At 37.7% G+C, this 17,972-nt stretch overlaps 1 protein-coding gene across 1 annotated transcript in view; it reads left to right on the top strand.

Annotated features, from left to right (window-relative positions):
* Positions 1-6,697: 6,697 nt before the first annotated feature.
* Positions 6,698-17,972, top strand: part of hs3st2 (heparan sulfate (glucosamine) 3-O-sulfotransferase 2) — a 60,547-nt gene continuing 49,272 nt past the window's right edge. The window contains exon 1 of the mRNA XM_062990335.1: positions 6,698-7,406. Coding sequence (XP_062846405.1) covers positions 6,856-7,406 — 551 coding nt within the window. The 5' untranslated portion in view covers positions 6,698-6,855. The remainder of the gene's footprint in view (positions 7,407-17,972) is intronic.

The raw sequence follows: 17,972 nt of genomic DNA, 5'->3' as shown, positions 1-17,972 counted from the left end.
ATTGAGTATCTGCCGATACCAATCCGATACATCATTTCTCCTCTCAAACAACTAAGCAGTAATAATACATGTCTCAATGCACCATGGTTAAACTAGCTATCTAAATAACAATGCTCAGACTGTGAAACAAATATTCTAAAGGAATAAATACAGAACCTACATCACACTTGTTCACGTGACACATCTCGCTTTACGTCGTGTCATCCAAAGTGTCTACAACTGAAAGGTGTGGATGTCAATCAGAATTGACGCAGAGATTTACCATCACGAGAAGTTGTGTCACGTTTTTAGATTATTAAACCTTGTTGAATTTTGAAGAGGACATCGGTGGCTAAACGGGAAACGGTGTAGTTTGTTTTATTTCATAACACAAATGGATTAATTGTTGAGGATGTGAGAGATCTCTAAGCCGAGACAAAATAGGTTTTCTTTATCTCAGGTGAGCGATTTATCATTTATAAGGTGATTTTTATTGTGTTTAAATAGTGTTTTTAGATGTGGCAGTAGTAGATGATTTTTTTTAAATGCTAAAAGTTTAAGTAGATCAGTGTGTTTTAATTTCTGAATGGCTGTTGTAGATCAGTGGCACATGTTAATGATGATATCAAGATGCACCTTGTTATGGCCTTATTTACATTAAGTGTTATTTACATTAAGCAACAGTATCGGATCGGATTACACGTTTTTTTTTTTTCCTTCTGCTATCCGATCCAGTGATTTGGGCTAATATCGTGCCAGCCCTACTAATAAGCAGTAGGAGTCTCCACATGGAGCCATATATTGTATGTGAACTAAACTTAAATTGCCACGTCCCAACCAGTGCAAGGGTATAAGAGATTACAAGGCGCATTGGTGTTTTCATTGCAAACGATCTTAGGTCATTTTTTTGTTGTTGAAAATGAAAGCTTTAGACTGTGGTCAATACACCAAAGCCAAAATACTGCATCCCTCTTCAGCCAGCCGGTGATGCCAGAGCTTTACAGAGAAATCAAAGCACTTTTTTTATGTGGTATTTGTTTCAATTATCCAGGTACTATTTTCTGGATATTTTGTTAATAAAAATAAAATATAATTTTAGATGCACTTTCGATAGAAGGACACATTGCTTTGCACAGTTTATATAAATAAATCAACAGAAAAATCAGGAGAAAATTGCATTGCAGACCTAAAATTGAGAATTAGAAATTGAGTGCATCATTACATTCCAAGTATGTACTTCACATCTTGTAAACTTCCGATATGACGCAAATGCATATGCACAGAACGTACTTAAACTTTCTGACGGGGAACGTCATCAGATACGGGTGTTTACTCTTCTATTTAACAGATAAAGGATTACCCACCTCATTCAGATAGAAATTATATTCAGAATGGTCTCAATCGTACTATAGTTTATTTAGACTGAGATGTATACATGAACGTATCCTATTACAGTTAAGCTATTAGTTGGATTAATAATGGATCATCAGGTTGTATGTAAACATGGCTATTGAAGCCTAAAGGTGCTGATTTTAAAGCAGGAGCTTTTAATAGAGCAACCTTTAAATTTATGGTTTAGAAATGGCTTTAAGTGACATTCCATTAAGCCCTTCCCCATTCTTTCTCCCAAGTTTTCATCTTTTCATGAGTTTTCATTCATTAGACAGCTGTGCCACCTGAGGACATAAAGAATCTATGAATCTCTTTAAAAACTTAGACCAGACTCCACATACTTTTTAATTTATTTAATGCTTGTGGCTTATACAGGTGCTTAAACTAGCTTATTTATGCAGCCACACAGATGCCACCATAGGTAGTCAATCAATAATAACTAACTTTTTTTTGTATTTCACAAAATTAATAACCAAGCTGCTGTAATTGTTTTTTAATGACGGATATTGTTAAACATTTTAGAAAGCCCACAGAATAAAAAATTGAAATTTGTAAAAGTTTTTAGACAGGGTAGTATGTGTACATCCAATCATTTAGAGACAGAAACAGATCAGCTTGAAATATTAATGAATTCCCAATATCTCCATGATGCACATAACTGTACACATAATGGTGCTCATAACTGTTTTACTTTATTGGTAAATATTAGTATTAATGCCGTGTAACCACAGTTCATTAGAAAAAAAAGGGGGAAACATGTTCTAATGAATAAGTGGTACATATCATTACAATCACGATGATGTCCAAGATGAACATTCCATAACAAAGTCAAAATAAAATAAAACTGCACTGATCAAATGGGCTTTAACTTAGTCTCGGGAAAAGCCAGGGCCAGTGAAGGCAAGGCAAGGCAAGGCAAGTTTATTTGTATAGCACCTTTCATACACAGTGGCAATTCAAAGTGCTTTACATAAGGACAAAAAAAAAACATTAATTAAAAGCATTAAAACATTCCTGAGATCTAAAACCTCAGAAAGACTTCTTGCAAACATTTAGTTACAATTAAGAACATGAAATTCAAACAAGAGAGAAAAAAAAAATTAAGGACATGAAAAATTAAAAGAAATTATTGTAAAGTATAACCTACAATTTAGGGAATAAGAAATTAAAACAAGAGAGATAAAAAATTAAGAACATGAAAACTAAAAGAAAATATAGTAAAATATACACTACAATTTAGAAGAGCATGAAAAACTAAAAGAAATATGGTAAAATGAGGGTAATGGCAAAAATTTCGAGCTCAATCATAGGCACAAGAAAAAAGAAATGTTTTTAACCTGGATTTAAAGATTTCTACATTTGAGGAACATCTAATATCTCCTGGCAGTCTGTTCCAGTTATATGCAGCCCAACAGCTAAATGCTGCTTCACCATGTTTAGTTTGGACTCTGAGCTCAACTAGCTGACCTGAGTCCATGGATCTAAGAGATCTACTGGGTTTATATTCTCTAAACATTTCTGAGATGTATTCTGGGCCGAACCCATTCAGTGATTTATAGACCAGTAGCAGCACTTTAAATTCTATTCTGTAACTAACTGGAAGCCAGTGTAGAGATTTTAGAACTGGAGTGATGTGCTCAGTTCTCTTCGTCTTAGTTAAAACTCTAGCAGCAGCGTTCTGAATGAGCTGTAACTGTTTAATGGTCTTTTTGGGAAGTCCAGTTAAGAGACCATTACAATAGTCCACCCTACTGGAGATAAAAGCATGGATCAGCTTCTCTAGGTCTTGTTGGCACACTAGACCCTTGATTTTGGCTATATTTGTGTGAACCCAGATATACGATTAAAAGTCTGGCCTGTGTGTAACTGGCTTAACTGTTAAGAGTTATTATAAAAAATATGGGTAAAAAGCAAGCTCCACAAAGATATGGTTTGACAATTTTGTGAAGAGAAATTTCATGGTTCTGGACAGAGCCCTGACCTTAACTGGACTGAGCAACTTTAAAAAGAATGGGAACATTGATAGCAGGACAACTTTTTGGTCCATCAGCTACTGATCTTAACTGTTTTTGAACAGAATAGACATGAAAGCCCACATAAATACTTCAAACACACTCACACTTGGATACAGTGGTAGCCTAGTGGGTCAAGCTTTGGGCTATTAATTAAAAGATTGAGAGTTTGAATCTCAGCTCTGCCATGCAACCACTGTTGGGCCCTTGAGCAAGGCCCTTAACGCTCTCTGCTCCGGGGCGCTGTACAATGGCTGACACTGCGCTCTGACCCCAGCTTCCAAACAAGAAGGGATACACAAAGAAAGAATTATGTTGTATTGTACACCTGTATACACTGATCAGCCATAACATTCCTCCTCCTCCACCTCCTTGTTTCTACACTCGCTGTCCATTTTATCAGCTCGACTTACCTGTAGGAGCACTTTGTAGTTCTACAATTACTAAATGTAGTCCATCTGTTTCTCTGCATGCTTTGTTAGCCCCTTTTCATGCAGTTCTTCAATGGTCAGGACTCTCCCAGGACCAGTACAGAGCAGGTATTATTTAGGTAGTGGATCATTCTCAGCACTGCAGTGACACTGACATGGTGGTGGTGTGTTAGTGTGTGTTGTGCTGGTATGAGTGGATCAGACACAGAAGCGCTGCTGGAGTTATTAAATACCGTGTTCACTCACTGTCCACTCTATTAGACACTCCTACCTAGTTGGTCCACCTTGTAGATGTAAAGTCAGAGACGATTGCTCATCTATTGCTGCTGTTTGAGTTGGTCATCTTCTAGACCTTCATCAGTGGTCACAGACGCTGCCCACGGGGTGCTGTTGGCTGGATATATTTTTGGTTGGTGGACTATTCTCAGTCCAGCAGTGACAGTAATGTGTTTTAAAACTCCATCAGTGCTGCTGTGTCTTGTCCACTCATACCAGCACAACACACACTAACACACCACCACCATGTCAGTGTCACTGCAGTGCTGAGAATGATTCACCACCCAAATAATACCTACTCTGTAGTGGTCCTGGGAGAGTCCTGAGTCTGACCATTGAAGAACAGCATAAAAGGGGGCTAACAAAGCATGCAGAGAAACAGATGGACTACAGTCAGTAATTGTAGAACTACAAAGTGCTTCTATATGGTAAGTGGAGCTGATAAAATGGACAGTGAGTGTAGAAACAAGGAGGTGGTTTAAATGTTATGGCTGATCGGTGTATGTATAAATGACAAATAAAAGCATTATATTTTATAAAAAAAAAGTAAAGGCTGCTCATTTTGGAACAGAATGTTAAACAAGCTTATGATCAGGGGTCTACAAACATTTAATAACACTGTGTTTAAATAACAAAAAAAGTGGTTGATTGTTTTCCCTCACTGTTTTTGACTGGCCGTAAAATACAGAATCGTTCCTTATTTGGAAACTAAACGTCGCGTTCCGTATTGAACTGATACGGGACGCGCTTTGTTTTGTATTTTTATAAATGGAAGAGAAATGCTGCAGATTAGACTGAGACAGGACGATATGTATGAAACAGAAGGAAACTGCTGCTACCGTGGAAATTAGAAAGCGTTTGGTTGTTATTTTAAGGAGTGTTCAGATTTAGTCTTCGCAACGCTGTGTGTGCGCAGGCATATCAGCATAACAACCTGTTTATTACTTCCCTATTTATGGCATCGGGGCTGATGTGCAATGAATAAAGAAGTACAATTAAACAATTGGGAAGATACAATAAGTGCAATCACAATTCACAATTTAGAAATTATATTACTTACTTGTAATTTACTTGTAACTTATATGATTTCCCCTCCTTTGTAGATACTTGATGTTTAAATTTGGTCTGGTTGGCCCTAATTCTTTAGTTGCTAATTTATCCTGATTACTACGACGACTGAATGGCATTTCCCTTAATGACACGATGGAGTTGCTCCGAACTGAGGTAATGGTAGTCATGGTGACGAGATCGCGAAACCAGGTTACGTGTGACGCAAGCACGTAAGTGCGAGCCCTCCCGGAACCCATTCAGAATGTATTGCAGTGCCTGCAGTTCGAAAAAAAAAGAGCCTTAACATGAGAGTCTATGAGAGCAATCCGGGGCGATTTTCAGTCAGACTGAAATCGCCCTAAAAGGGGCGGTACTGTACGGAACACAACTCGACGCTGACTGGACTCCGATATTCAGAGGCAAGACAGACTGTCCAGAACAGTCACAGCTGTGATAGAAAAATTTCTTCCCTTTCGCCCTTTGGTGGTGCGTCGCCCGATCGCCCTAAGGAACGAGCCGCCCCTGTTTCCGCCCAAGGTTCGAATCCGGCTTAGGGCGAAACTAAAGTAACACAAGCAGGGCCGGCGCTATGTGGGCACTGCCCCCCTAAGCAACGCAGTCCAGGGCTGCATGTCAGTGTGAAGATGGATTATGTAAAAATGTTGTTTACACTATTGAGAAAAAAATGTTACATGATGTTCTTTATGCATGTTGTTTTGCCTAAAATATGGTTCTAATTTATTATTATAAAAAGTGAAAATAATAAATGTTAAACAGCCTAAATAAAACATTTTGATATTGTTCCTATGACGGTGTAAGACGCGTAATATTTTTTATAGGCGCAACCCTAACCGCCTACCACCCGCTCCCGCTCAGGTAAACACCCGCCATCCCACCCTATGCTTTCTGCGAACCCGCCAGCTCAGGGTGTTCCTTATTTCCAGTTCTGAAAGTTGGCAACCCTAGGCCCAAACATCAACTATATATTTTCCATCCATGTTCGATTAACCAGACATTAGATCTAAAAAGGGGCTACAAATTAAAATTAAGACACTTATTCGATACGAAAAGGTGCGTTGAGATGTACAGTGGGTTTTAAGAAACCTAAAAGCTGTAAAAATAATAATAATAATAATAATAATAATAATAATAATAAATTTAGAGGGAGAGTCGAAAAATAGAAAGGAGAAAAAAAAAACGTTGAAGAAATAGGTGCACGCGGCGTGACGTCACACAGCGTCTTAAAGTATTTCTCACGCGCTTGTAACGGTCACAGCTTCATCTGAGGAGAAGTTTAGAGAAGAAACGCGGCTCGCTAACAGCGTCGCTTCTGGATGTAATTTATTCGGGAAACTTTGAGGAAATTTTGCGAGGGTGCTGGCTTCTCGGTGTGGATTTTTATATTATATTTGTATTTCTGGTCAGACCTGGGAAGTAGCTCATACTACAGAGTAGCTTTTTCAATTCAAAAGTGAAGCAGCGATGAGGCAGGACGCGAAATCCGGTTCTCCCGCGACCATATTTAAAGTGCCATGAAATGCCTTTCATAACGGAACTTTCCAAAAAGACTACTGAGTTGTGTTTAAGGATCTGTTTGGAAACGCTGCCTTATGAAATTGAACTAACGGAGTTTATCGTGGAAGAATGAGGAGTGCGCGAACAACAACGGAGCAGGTCGGAAGGTGATACCATGCTGCGCTTTAACCCATGGAGAGATGGCATATAGGGTTATCTCCAGAAGCGCGGCGCCGTCCTCCAGCTCCAAGTTCAGCAGCAGCAGGTTCATGTTCATCTTCACCCTCTCGCTGTCCTTTACGTACGTGTGCTACAGTCTGCTCTTTTGCTCCGCTCCTATCATGCCAACCGGACGCTTGGAGGAGCGCCGGTGCGCCCACGGTGGAGAAGCAGGCAGCCCCGGCTCCAAAAAGCTGCTACACCAGTCACCGTCCTGCACTTTCACTCCTAGCTCAGATTCTAGCGAACTTAAAGCATTGGCGGATGCTGTGAGTCGTGCACCGAACCGAAGCGAGCACGCGAACCAGCGAAGTTCTCGTACGCGCAGTCCCAAACCGGTAAACAGCACCATGATCGCGACTGCGCAAAGGTACGGTAACAAAAAACTACCCAACGCGCTTATAGTCGGAGTAAAGAAGGGTGGTACGCGCGCAGTGCTCGAATTTATCCGCATCCATCCGGATGTGCGCGCCCTCGGCACCGAGCCGCACTTCTTCGATCGCAACTATGACAAAGGACTGGACTGGTACAGGTAAGCACCTCTAACGCACACCAACCGTCTAAACTCCACTTTCTGACTTCTCTGAGAAATATAACACATTCTCCTGACTTAAGTGTAGACACAAAAAGTGAAAATCTTTATTTCTCATTTCTTTTTGTAAGAACCTAAAGAGATCAGAATTTAGATTGTTCTATGAATTTATATATATATATATATATATTAAGTGTAGACACAAAAAGCAAAAAGTGAAAATCTTTATTTCTCATTTCTTTTTGTAAGAACCTAAAGAGATCAGAATTTAGATTGTTCTATGAATTTATATATATATATATATATATTAAGTGTAGACACAAAAAGCAAAAAGTGAAAATCTTTATTTCTCATTTCTTTTTGTAAGAACCTAAAGAGATCAGAATTTAGATTGTTCTATGAATTTATATATATATATATATATATTAAGTGTAGACACAAAAAGCAAAAAGTTAAAATCTTTATTTCTCATTTCTTTTTGTAAGAACCTAAAGAGATCAGACTTTTGATTGTTCTCTGAATTATATATATATATATATATATATATATATATATATATATATATATATATATATATATATGTGTATATACATATACATATACGTATATACAGTATATATAGACACAAAAAGTTAAAATCCTTATTTCTCATTATTTTTTTAAAGAACCTAAAGACATCAGAATTTAAATTGTTCTCTGAATTTATATATATATATATACATTCAGAGAACAATTTAAATTCTGATATATACTGTATATCAACATAGATAATACACTGAAGTTCAGCACTGCTTATTTTTTACTAAAAAAACAAACAAATAAAACGTATAGCTGATACATATCCAAGTCCAGAATCTAAACCCATCCTGGGATATTCCTTTGCACTCAGTAATGCGCAAGCTTGTGTTATTTACATTTACATTTTCAGCACTTAGCAGACGCCTTTATCCAAAGCGACTTACAGTACAGTTACAGTATACAATCTGAGCAATTGAGGGTTAAGGGCCTTGCTCAAGGGCCCAACAGCAGCAACCTGGCAGTTGTGAGGCTTGAACCAGTGACCTTATGATTACTAGTCTAGTACCTTAACCGCTAGGCTACAACTGCCCTTATTTATATAAGTACATATTGATGCTCAATGACACATTAAACATTATCATTTACTCTCTTTTTAATATACAACAAAGATCTAATTACATACTTTTTTTTTTGTTAATAGTGGAACACAACCTGGACAGCATTTGCATCCCAACATTTGTTTGACTTATTGAAACTCCTTAGACAGGTCAGAACTTGACATTAGGAATTATTACTGGATGACTATTCCAGAGCCTATTAAATTCTCTGACACTGAACTTTGTATTGTATTAACACTCAGCAGACACAGGCTCCTCTAATAATTGATCCTAAAGCAGAGAAAGCTATAAAAATATATCAAAGCAGATATAACTGTCATTATGCCATTAAGAATTAGTTAAGAATACCTGAACCTAAAGTGAAATTAAGGTTAAGGTCTAAAACGCATAGAAAGCTCTCACTTAAAATTGGACGCTGGTCAGAATTACAGAGACAGACAGACAGGCAGACGGACGGAAAGAGGAACATGAACACACACACACGCACACACACGCACACACACACTCACTGGTTTATTGCACACATTACATGTGGAGGCAGTGCAATAAATAAAATTATACAGATGTGGGTAAAGAGTTTTAGTTGATGTTCACAACAAGAATTAATTTTCCTGTCATGCAAAAACAGGTATCTAAGCTTTTAGTGGGCACAGGCTCACCAAAATAGAACAGTTAAACATTGGGGAAATGTTGCCTTAATAAATGAAGATGCAAATTGGTGCTTACAGCATAAATCCTTGGATCCTTTTGTTAAAGCTGCTGGTTGTAGTGTAATGGTTTATGGAAGATTTATTGTCGTAAACATTGGGCCCCCTAATATCAACTGACTATTGTGTCAATGCCACAATGTCACAGCCTATTTGAGAATTTTTTACTAACCATGTGCATTGCTTTATGTCCACAATTTACCAACACATAATGAATAAGTATGACAATGTACCATATACCAGAGCACATGGCATCTCAAATTTGTTTAATTAACATAATAAGTTTTATTGGTCTACCCAGTCACCACATCTAAATCTAATATGTGGAATATGTGCATCTAAAAACTTCTCAATATGGACCAATGGATTGTTTGCAAAACCTTGGGAAATTAATGCCACAAAAGACTGAGGCTTTTCTGAAAGCATAGCATAGGTGTCCCTACCCAGCATTATAGTGTTTCTAATAAAGTGGCCAGTGAGGACATATCCACTCTGAAACTTGTTACATGTTGTTATTTGTGTTTAGTTGGGTATATGATATAGCAGATGAAATGAGCATGTTTGTCAGGTTTTAATTGGATAAAGTCATCATGAATTATTTGCCTTTAAGTGCAGCATGTGTGTCATATCCAGCTGATGTTTCTCAAATTCATCATTTTATAAATACTATTAGACCTCTAACCAAGGATGTAGCAATCAACTTTATTTATTCTTTATTACGATACCGATATCAGACACGTATTGATTAATTTCCAACATGTTTATTGTAACCAAGCCAGTTCTCTGAAAGCTTATGTTGCGAGTGAGGAAGTGAACACATCCGAGTTATAAAATCTGAGCTCATTACTGTCACAAAAATAATTATGAACAATTTTTAGTCTTTTTCCCTTATTATTTTATGTTTAAAATGGTTATATTCTGTAAAATTATATTATATATTGTAATAATACTTATAATACTATGTAATAACACCATGAATAAATAATAATTTAAATTATTAAATTTGAAGCTGCCACTGAAGTACAAAATGACTAAAAAGTCACATATGTTGTATCAGAACTCCAGAAAATATTACTGTTAAACAAAACAGTTGCAAACTCTCCATAGTTTTAATGCCTAGGATGACAGTAATGTGATAGATGATCATTAATTGCAGAAGTCTGAACTCATGATCAGCATAAATAACTGTAATTAGGTGATTATTTAATACATGTGACAGAACCAAACACGTGTCTCGAGTGGTGAATCGGCCATCAAGCAGAGAGAAGGCAAGGATATATTCCTGACATGTTGCCAATCTATTGCAGGGCACCTCACACTCACTTGCTAGTTCAATTCAAAGTTCATACACCTTTTGCATGTTTTTGGGAGGTAGGTGAAAACTGAAGTATTCAGTCATGCACTGATTATTTTGATCACGTATTAATACAATACTGATGTCTTGATCCCTACCCTATACCTGATACTGATGTGATCTTCTCAGTTACAGAGGTTGTTCTCTAAAAAAAATGTGCCAGTGGACCGGATTGAAAAATGTATAAGGGTTTAATACAGATCCAGTATTCTGTATTAAATCAGTGTTTTTACATTTACTTTGACTTGTATTTCATTACAGACAGTTTGAACTCAATATATTTCATGTTTTGTCTGGTCAACTGTATTTCATTTGTTAATATACCTCATTCCTGCATTTCAGACCTGCAACACATTGGTATGCAAAAGCATTTACCACTTTGTAACACTTAAGATATTTTGGAACTGAGGATAATAAGTGATTATGTGGTTCAGGTGTTGTTTTGTCCCATTCTTCTTGCAAACACATTTTAAGGTGTGCAACAGTGGGGTTGTCACCGTCTCATTTTTCTGTTAAAAATTCTCAACACTGTTCATTGGGGTAAACAGCCAGGCATGAAATATCTAGGGTTCATAGGTCCGTGTACCTTTGGTAATTCGTTTTTTACTTTAAATCCCAAAGTTGAAAAACAAGAAAACGGGTTGTTTTTCGTTTCAAATACCAATATTGGAAAACGGGGCGTTATTCGTTTTTCGTTTTTCGATCAAAAATCAAATAACAAATAAGCAGAAATTGAAAAACGGGTCGTATTTTAATTTTCCAAAATCAAAATTTTTTATCAGTTCAACCAGAAATAAAAGTGCGAGCGCGTGCACACGCTGACGTGCGTATACATGCTTCATATAAAGTGTAAATCAGGTACAAGTGTTGAGAAGACGGAGCAAAAAGTTATAATAACGTTACACCGCGTCCCCTGTTATATTACCCTATAGAACTCAATTCTGTAATACAGGCAGAACTAATCGTACATGTCACGGTGAAACTATTACATTTACATTTTCATTTACATTTTCAGCATTTAGCAGACGCTTTTATCCAAAGCGACTTACACAATGAGTGGAACATGATGAGCAATTGAGGGTTAAGGGCCTTGCTCAGGGACCCAACAGTGGCAACTTGGTGGTGGCGGGGCTTGAACCGGCAACCTTCTGTTTACTAGTCCAGTACCTTAACCACTGAGCTATCACTGGCCCTCCTATTACAACATCTAATGCTTATTATTTACCAAATAACTTTTTAAAATATATTTGATTGTTGTTGCTCCTTGTTTACTGCAGAGTTAGTTCGTGCAATTTTATTAATTTTTGGATGTTTATTGGCCGAGAACAAGAAATATTGAATCGCCTCGGTTAGGGATTCGAATCTTCGTACTGAATCAGGAATCACGAGTCCGAGATCTCAATTAACCCGGATCCTATGAGTCCTCTGATTGGCACTGGCTCTGAGTGCACGGAAGACAAGTGATATTTGGATGCATTTTCATGCAGTAAATCAATCGCAATCAAGATGTCAGTACAAGTGACTCAAGTGAACCGAATCACATCACTGAGTGACTCAGACTAACCCGAGTCCATAAAATGAAACGAATTTACCACCACTATGTGACATGTATGATTAGTTATGCCTGTATTACAGAATTGAGTCATATATGGTAATAATAATAATAATAATGTAAAAAATAATGCAGCATTCTTTTTTTTAGGATAAATAGTTCTTGTGTGAATTTTTTCTGACTTCTGAGGGTTCTGAGATAAGTTTAATGTTTTTTTTTAAAACACACGGTCCCTCAACTGTGTGTTGACCATTCTGTGTCTGGGACTTCATATTTGCAGGACAGTCAAAGTGGCCATTTGGTATTCGAAAATGGACATTGGAAGAATGAACTGGTCAGATGAATCCTGATTTCTCCAAGAACATGTCAATGGCCAGGCATTGGCCATGGCCAGTGTAAATTATTTAACCCACAAAAGACATGACACTATGATACACTGTAGGACAACCCTTTTTGCAACATGCAAACGTTTGTTTTGACAGCATATGAAGAGGGTGGTTCTAAAATTTTTGGCTCATCAGTATGTCGTATGTAATTCATGTCTTTTGAACAAGTATTTGGAACTTTCTAACACCAGTGTTCTTACATTTTCATGTTCATGAAAGCATTTATTTTCATATACTAGTGATTTCTGAGTCTTGATGACTTGATTACTATGCTTTTTTTTACTGCTGTAGAGGAATTTTTTTTAGACCCAGCTTGATCTTTAAAAGTCTGGACCTGAATTTCTGTGAAGCTGTTTTTGAACAATAAGTCTTGATTAAAGCACTTGGCCAAAATAGCATAAAAATATAGATTTATAGAAATTATTACTGCAGGCAACATTTAGATTTTTCAACTGCGCCACAGTTTTGACCTTAGAATAATGTGTCAAGGTAAGATAACACAAAATGTCTACATTGTTAGGGTTTTGGTAAGGAACCGTGCAAATGTATTGGTTGGTAGTGAAGTGTAATTAAACCCTGCCATGCAGTGTCAGTTGTTGAGCAGTAGCCATTAAAATGCACCTTCAGGGCCATCAGCCTTGTAGTTGTGACTGGCATAGCTATGTGGTATGTAAGGCTAGGGTAGTGTTACACTCTGTGTATCAGGCATCTCACTTGCAGTGCTGCCCACAGCTCAGAGCCAGTAATTACACATACACCACAGCCTTGCTGAAAAAGAACACAGGCTTGGGCAAGTGAGTACAGCATGATTATCCAAGAGAGACTGTGGGACACACTCAAGTAAACAATCCCTTTAACCATATATATTTTTAACTACATATCTTGCAAGGCTCGTGTTTGTACCCCAATTCTATTGCAGTAAGGGCAACAGAGACAGATGTTTGTGAGATTTAATCAATACCATTGTGCTTGGAAAATGTGTATGGCTTGGGGAAAAGTGTAACAGCAAAAGGAAACATGTCACAAACTGGAATTTCTAGGTGTTCAGCAGTGTTTTAACTACACACTCAGCAGACAGTATGTTAATTGATGTGATTCTCTAATTAGCCAGTCATGTGGCTCCAGCATAGTGATCAGAAAAGCATTTCAAAACACTGCAAACCTTAAGGAAGATGCACCACAACTGCAGGCAATTACATCAAGTTGCGTTCCTGTTGCATAAGAGCATGCTTTTAATGCTGAATTCTGACAATACCTTTTGCAGTATGCCCACTGTAGATTCCAGTTCTTGGCTTTATTAGCCCTTTCATTAGGTCAAATAAGGTCACTCACCATGTTTTTTTTTGCACTTTTTTGTGTATACTGTGCTGTACATAAAACCCTTATCAGCAGTTCTGTGTATACTTAAACCTGACACCAACAACCACATCATGGGCAAAGTAACTAGCATCCCATGCATATGTTTTATGTAAACATTAACTAAAACCTTTAAACCTTTCAATGTTTTTTTTATTTATTTATTTATATTAGGCTACCATATGATTGCCTGAATAAAATACAGGAATTCCTCATTTATTACTATAGCAAGTACTCTTGATCTCCCAATAAAGCAGTGTAAACTAGATATCTCATACACTGATAACAATGTATCAGTACTCCCCCAGTAACCTCTTACTGTTCAGATTATACACAATTCCACCTGATTACATTTTACAGAGTATCATATGACAAATGCATACTTACAACTACATATCATTGTACACTGTTGCAACTAGATTACTTGTTAGGTAAACTTGCAAGTAATTTGCACCTGAACCAGAGTAATTGACTCTTGTCAGTTAGATGCTTTGATTCCCTGTAAATCCCAGAACATACTTACTATAGCTGCAGTGTAACACATTAGCGCCTATAAAACACCCCCCATTTGTCTTTTTTTGTAAGAATAGTTTGATAGGCTACACATCTACCACAACTACAAACACAAACCCTCAATCAGTACTACTTGGACTGGTTAATTGAAATGGCAAAAGATGCTAAAAGACTAAAAAGTTCCTCTAGTCACTTAGAACCCTTTGCCATAAAAGCCATAAGTACAGAAAGAATGATGGGTGGATTAATGTACTTTACAAATGTTATTTATTTTTACCATAGTCATATTAATGTTATTCATATTTATTCATTTATTTAGAATTCTAATGTCACGTTTCACACTTTGGTTACATTTATGACAGGACAGGTAGTAACAGCTTACACATGATTAATCAGTTCAAGTTCAATGTCAAACACCGCCACCAGTGTTAATTTCGTTGACGAATGATTTTCGTCATAGTTTTCGTCATAGTTTTCGTCAACGAAATGACGAAAACGAGACGATGACTAAATAAAAACTACATAAAAAGATAAAAACTATGACGAAATGAATCGACACTTTCGTCAACGAATAAAAACGAGACAAAAATGTCTGGGACAAGTTAGAAAGAGATCCAATCATAACTACTTTAGCATATGTGGAGGGGCGGGACAAGCCGGGTAGCCATCCAATCAGTACTAATCTTTTGCAGTACCGCGGCAGAGCCATAGACAGAGATAGCTCTGTACCACGGTAAGACCACACTCGCACAAGTTTGATCTAAACCCGGGAAGACTAGCCTGTGAACTTTCTTTACTCATGGAACCAGGTTAACTCCACAATGTCAACAGGGAGAAAGAGGAGAGTCGATATATGGACACATTTCTCATTTGACGTCGTGAAAAACAAGACGATGTGTAAACCATGTGGGGCGATCTAGGGTAAAAACACAACACATCTGAAACATCTGGCACCGCTGGCAGTATAATGGCAACATAATGTCACAGCTGCTTTTACAGTACCAAGTTTTATAAAGAATGCAATATGCAATTTGTTATGAACAATGCATATATTTTTCAGGCAGAGCAGGACTACTGGTCATTAATATTTTGTTATTGTTATGCTCAATAAGCAAGGTCAGGTAAATAAAGATGTTTGAAATAAGTTAAATCTGTTTTTGTGTGTATTGCACATTCAAACTAATAATATTCCATAACTGGTTAAAAATGTTTCATTTTGTGTAAGTGTATATAATGACTTAAATAATTTAAGGGAAGTGATAAAAAAGCATTTACATTTTACACACTTTATATGTATTTTAGGGCGGCACGGTGGCTAAGTGGGTAGCACTGTCGCCTCACAGCAAGAAGGTCCTGGGTTCGAACCCCAGGTGGGGCGGTCCGGGTCCTTTCTGTGTGGAGTTTGCATGTTCTCCCCGTGTCTGCGTGAGTTTCCTCCGGGTGCTCCGGTTTCCTCCCACAGTCCAAAGACGTGCAAGCGAGGTGAATTGAAGATACTAAATTTGTCCATGACTGTGTTCGATATAAACTTTACATTACTGTCATGAATGTAACCAATGTGTAAAAACATGACGTTAAAATCCTAATAAACAAACAAACATGTATTTTAGTCGACTGAATCGACTGTAGATTTAGTCGACTATATTCTTATGATAATTAGTCGACTAAAACTAGACTAAAACTAAAACAATTCAGATGACTAAATTATGACTAAAACTATATTACATTTTAGTCAAAAGACGATGACTAAAACTAAATCAAAATTTGCTGTCAAAATTAACACTGACCGCCACAAGAAAATTTTGTATCTCTACGTTTATCTAACTTTGGACTGTTTTTGGTCTGTGGGAGGAAACTGGAACTCCCAGAGGAAACCCACACCGACACGTGGAGAACATGCAAACTCTACTCAGAAAGGACCTGGACCGCTCCACCTGGGAATCAAATCCTAGAAGCTTATCGTTGTATGGTAACAGTGCTACCCACCAAGCCACCATGCCGCCCCTAGGCATTGCTAATGCTATTACTCATGCAGGAAATACATGTCTAGAATGGTATTTATGGTGCTTCCCTATAGGCCAAGCTATCAAGAGCAAATGTATTGATTTGTTCATGTCTAAAATATTTAATTATTAGGATTTTAATGTCATGTTTTACACACTTTGGTTATATTCATGACAGGACAGGTAGTAACAAGTTACACATGATTCATCAGTTCAAGTTCAGTGTCAAACACCATCACAGGAAATGTTGTATCTCCAGGTTAACTAACTTCGGACTGTTTTTGGACTGTGGAAGAAAACCGGAGCTCCCGGAGGAAACCCACACAGACACGCGGAGAACATGCAAACTTTTCTCAGAAAGGACCTGGACCGCTCCACCTGGGAATCAAATCCTAGGAGCTTATCACTGTATGCTACCCACCAAGCTTTATCCATTTGTCCATGTCTAAAATGTATTTATTAGGATTTTAACGTCATGTTTTACACACTTTAGTTACATTCATGACACAACAACAAGTAGTTACTGATTACACAGGATTCATCAGTTCAGGTCTTTAATGTCAAACACAGTCATGGACAATTTTGTATCTCCAACTCATCTCACTTGCATGTCTTTTAACTGTGGGAGGAAACCAGAGCTCCCGGAGGAAACCTATGCAGACATGGGAGGAACATGCAAACTCCACACAGAAAGGACCCAGACCTCGCCACCTGGAAATCAAACCCAGGACCTTCTTGCTGTAAGGTGACAGCACTACCCACCGAGCCACCATGCCGCCCCTTGTCTAAAATAATAATTGTAAAGCTTTGCAAGCATGGTAGCATTTTCTGCTCCCACCCTAAAGATGAACAACAACATGGACATTTTTTGAAAAAGACCCAGATGGCCTCATTTGTATTGTGCAGGTCTGCCTATCCATTATCACAGGAGCCACCCAGTCTGGTGAATTGGACATCATTTGCAGCAACAATTTTTCAAGACCAACTGTTATATTTTCAATTGAATCTCAAAACCAAACACGCACCTACACACATACAATGAGACACCATGAAAACTTAAAGGGCATCTTGCTGCTATTGATTTTTACTGAAGTCCTTCAAGTAGATTTCCAGAGAAGTGGTCAAATTGTAGGAGCGGCCTCCTTTTAACATTTGCTTCAGGCCTAGAATTTGATCCTGGTCTTCCATTAATTGGCTCAGAGGGGGGAGGGAGGAAAGAAACGCAGCAGAGGGGTTGATGACAGAAAGTTGGGCGAAATTCATTGAGCAGAAACAGCTACACATCCATTCAAGAATGCATGACTTAGTCTGTCATCATTACTAATGGGAATTCTTAATCTGAGTAGATGTCTAAAAGATGGGGAGCTTACTGCAACGTTATCAACACAACTTTTTTTTTCGGGAATGTGCCCTCAGCACTCAGCTAGTGATGGGATGTTTTGATACAGTAGGTTTTAGCTTAAATTACACATTAGGGCTGAGTGGCACTATCGGAAGATGAAGGTAAACATGAGCTACTCAGAGTCTCAGCATGCCTACCTACGGGAGTCTGTTATGAG

The sequence above is a fragment of the Trichomycterus rosablanca genome, chromosome 2, assembly GCF_030014385.1.
Source record: "Trichomycterus rosablanca isolate fTriRos1 chromosome 2, fTriRos1.hap1, whole genome shotgun sequence".
Classification (NCBI taxonomy): domain Eukaryota; kingdom Metazoa; phylum Chordata; class Actinopteri; order Siluriformes; family Trichomycteridae; genus Trichomycterus; species Trichomycterus rosablanca.
The sequence above is the reverse complement of the archived record's forward strand: the minus strand, read 5'-3'. Positions and strand labels throughout refer to the sequence as shown.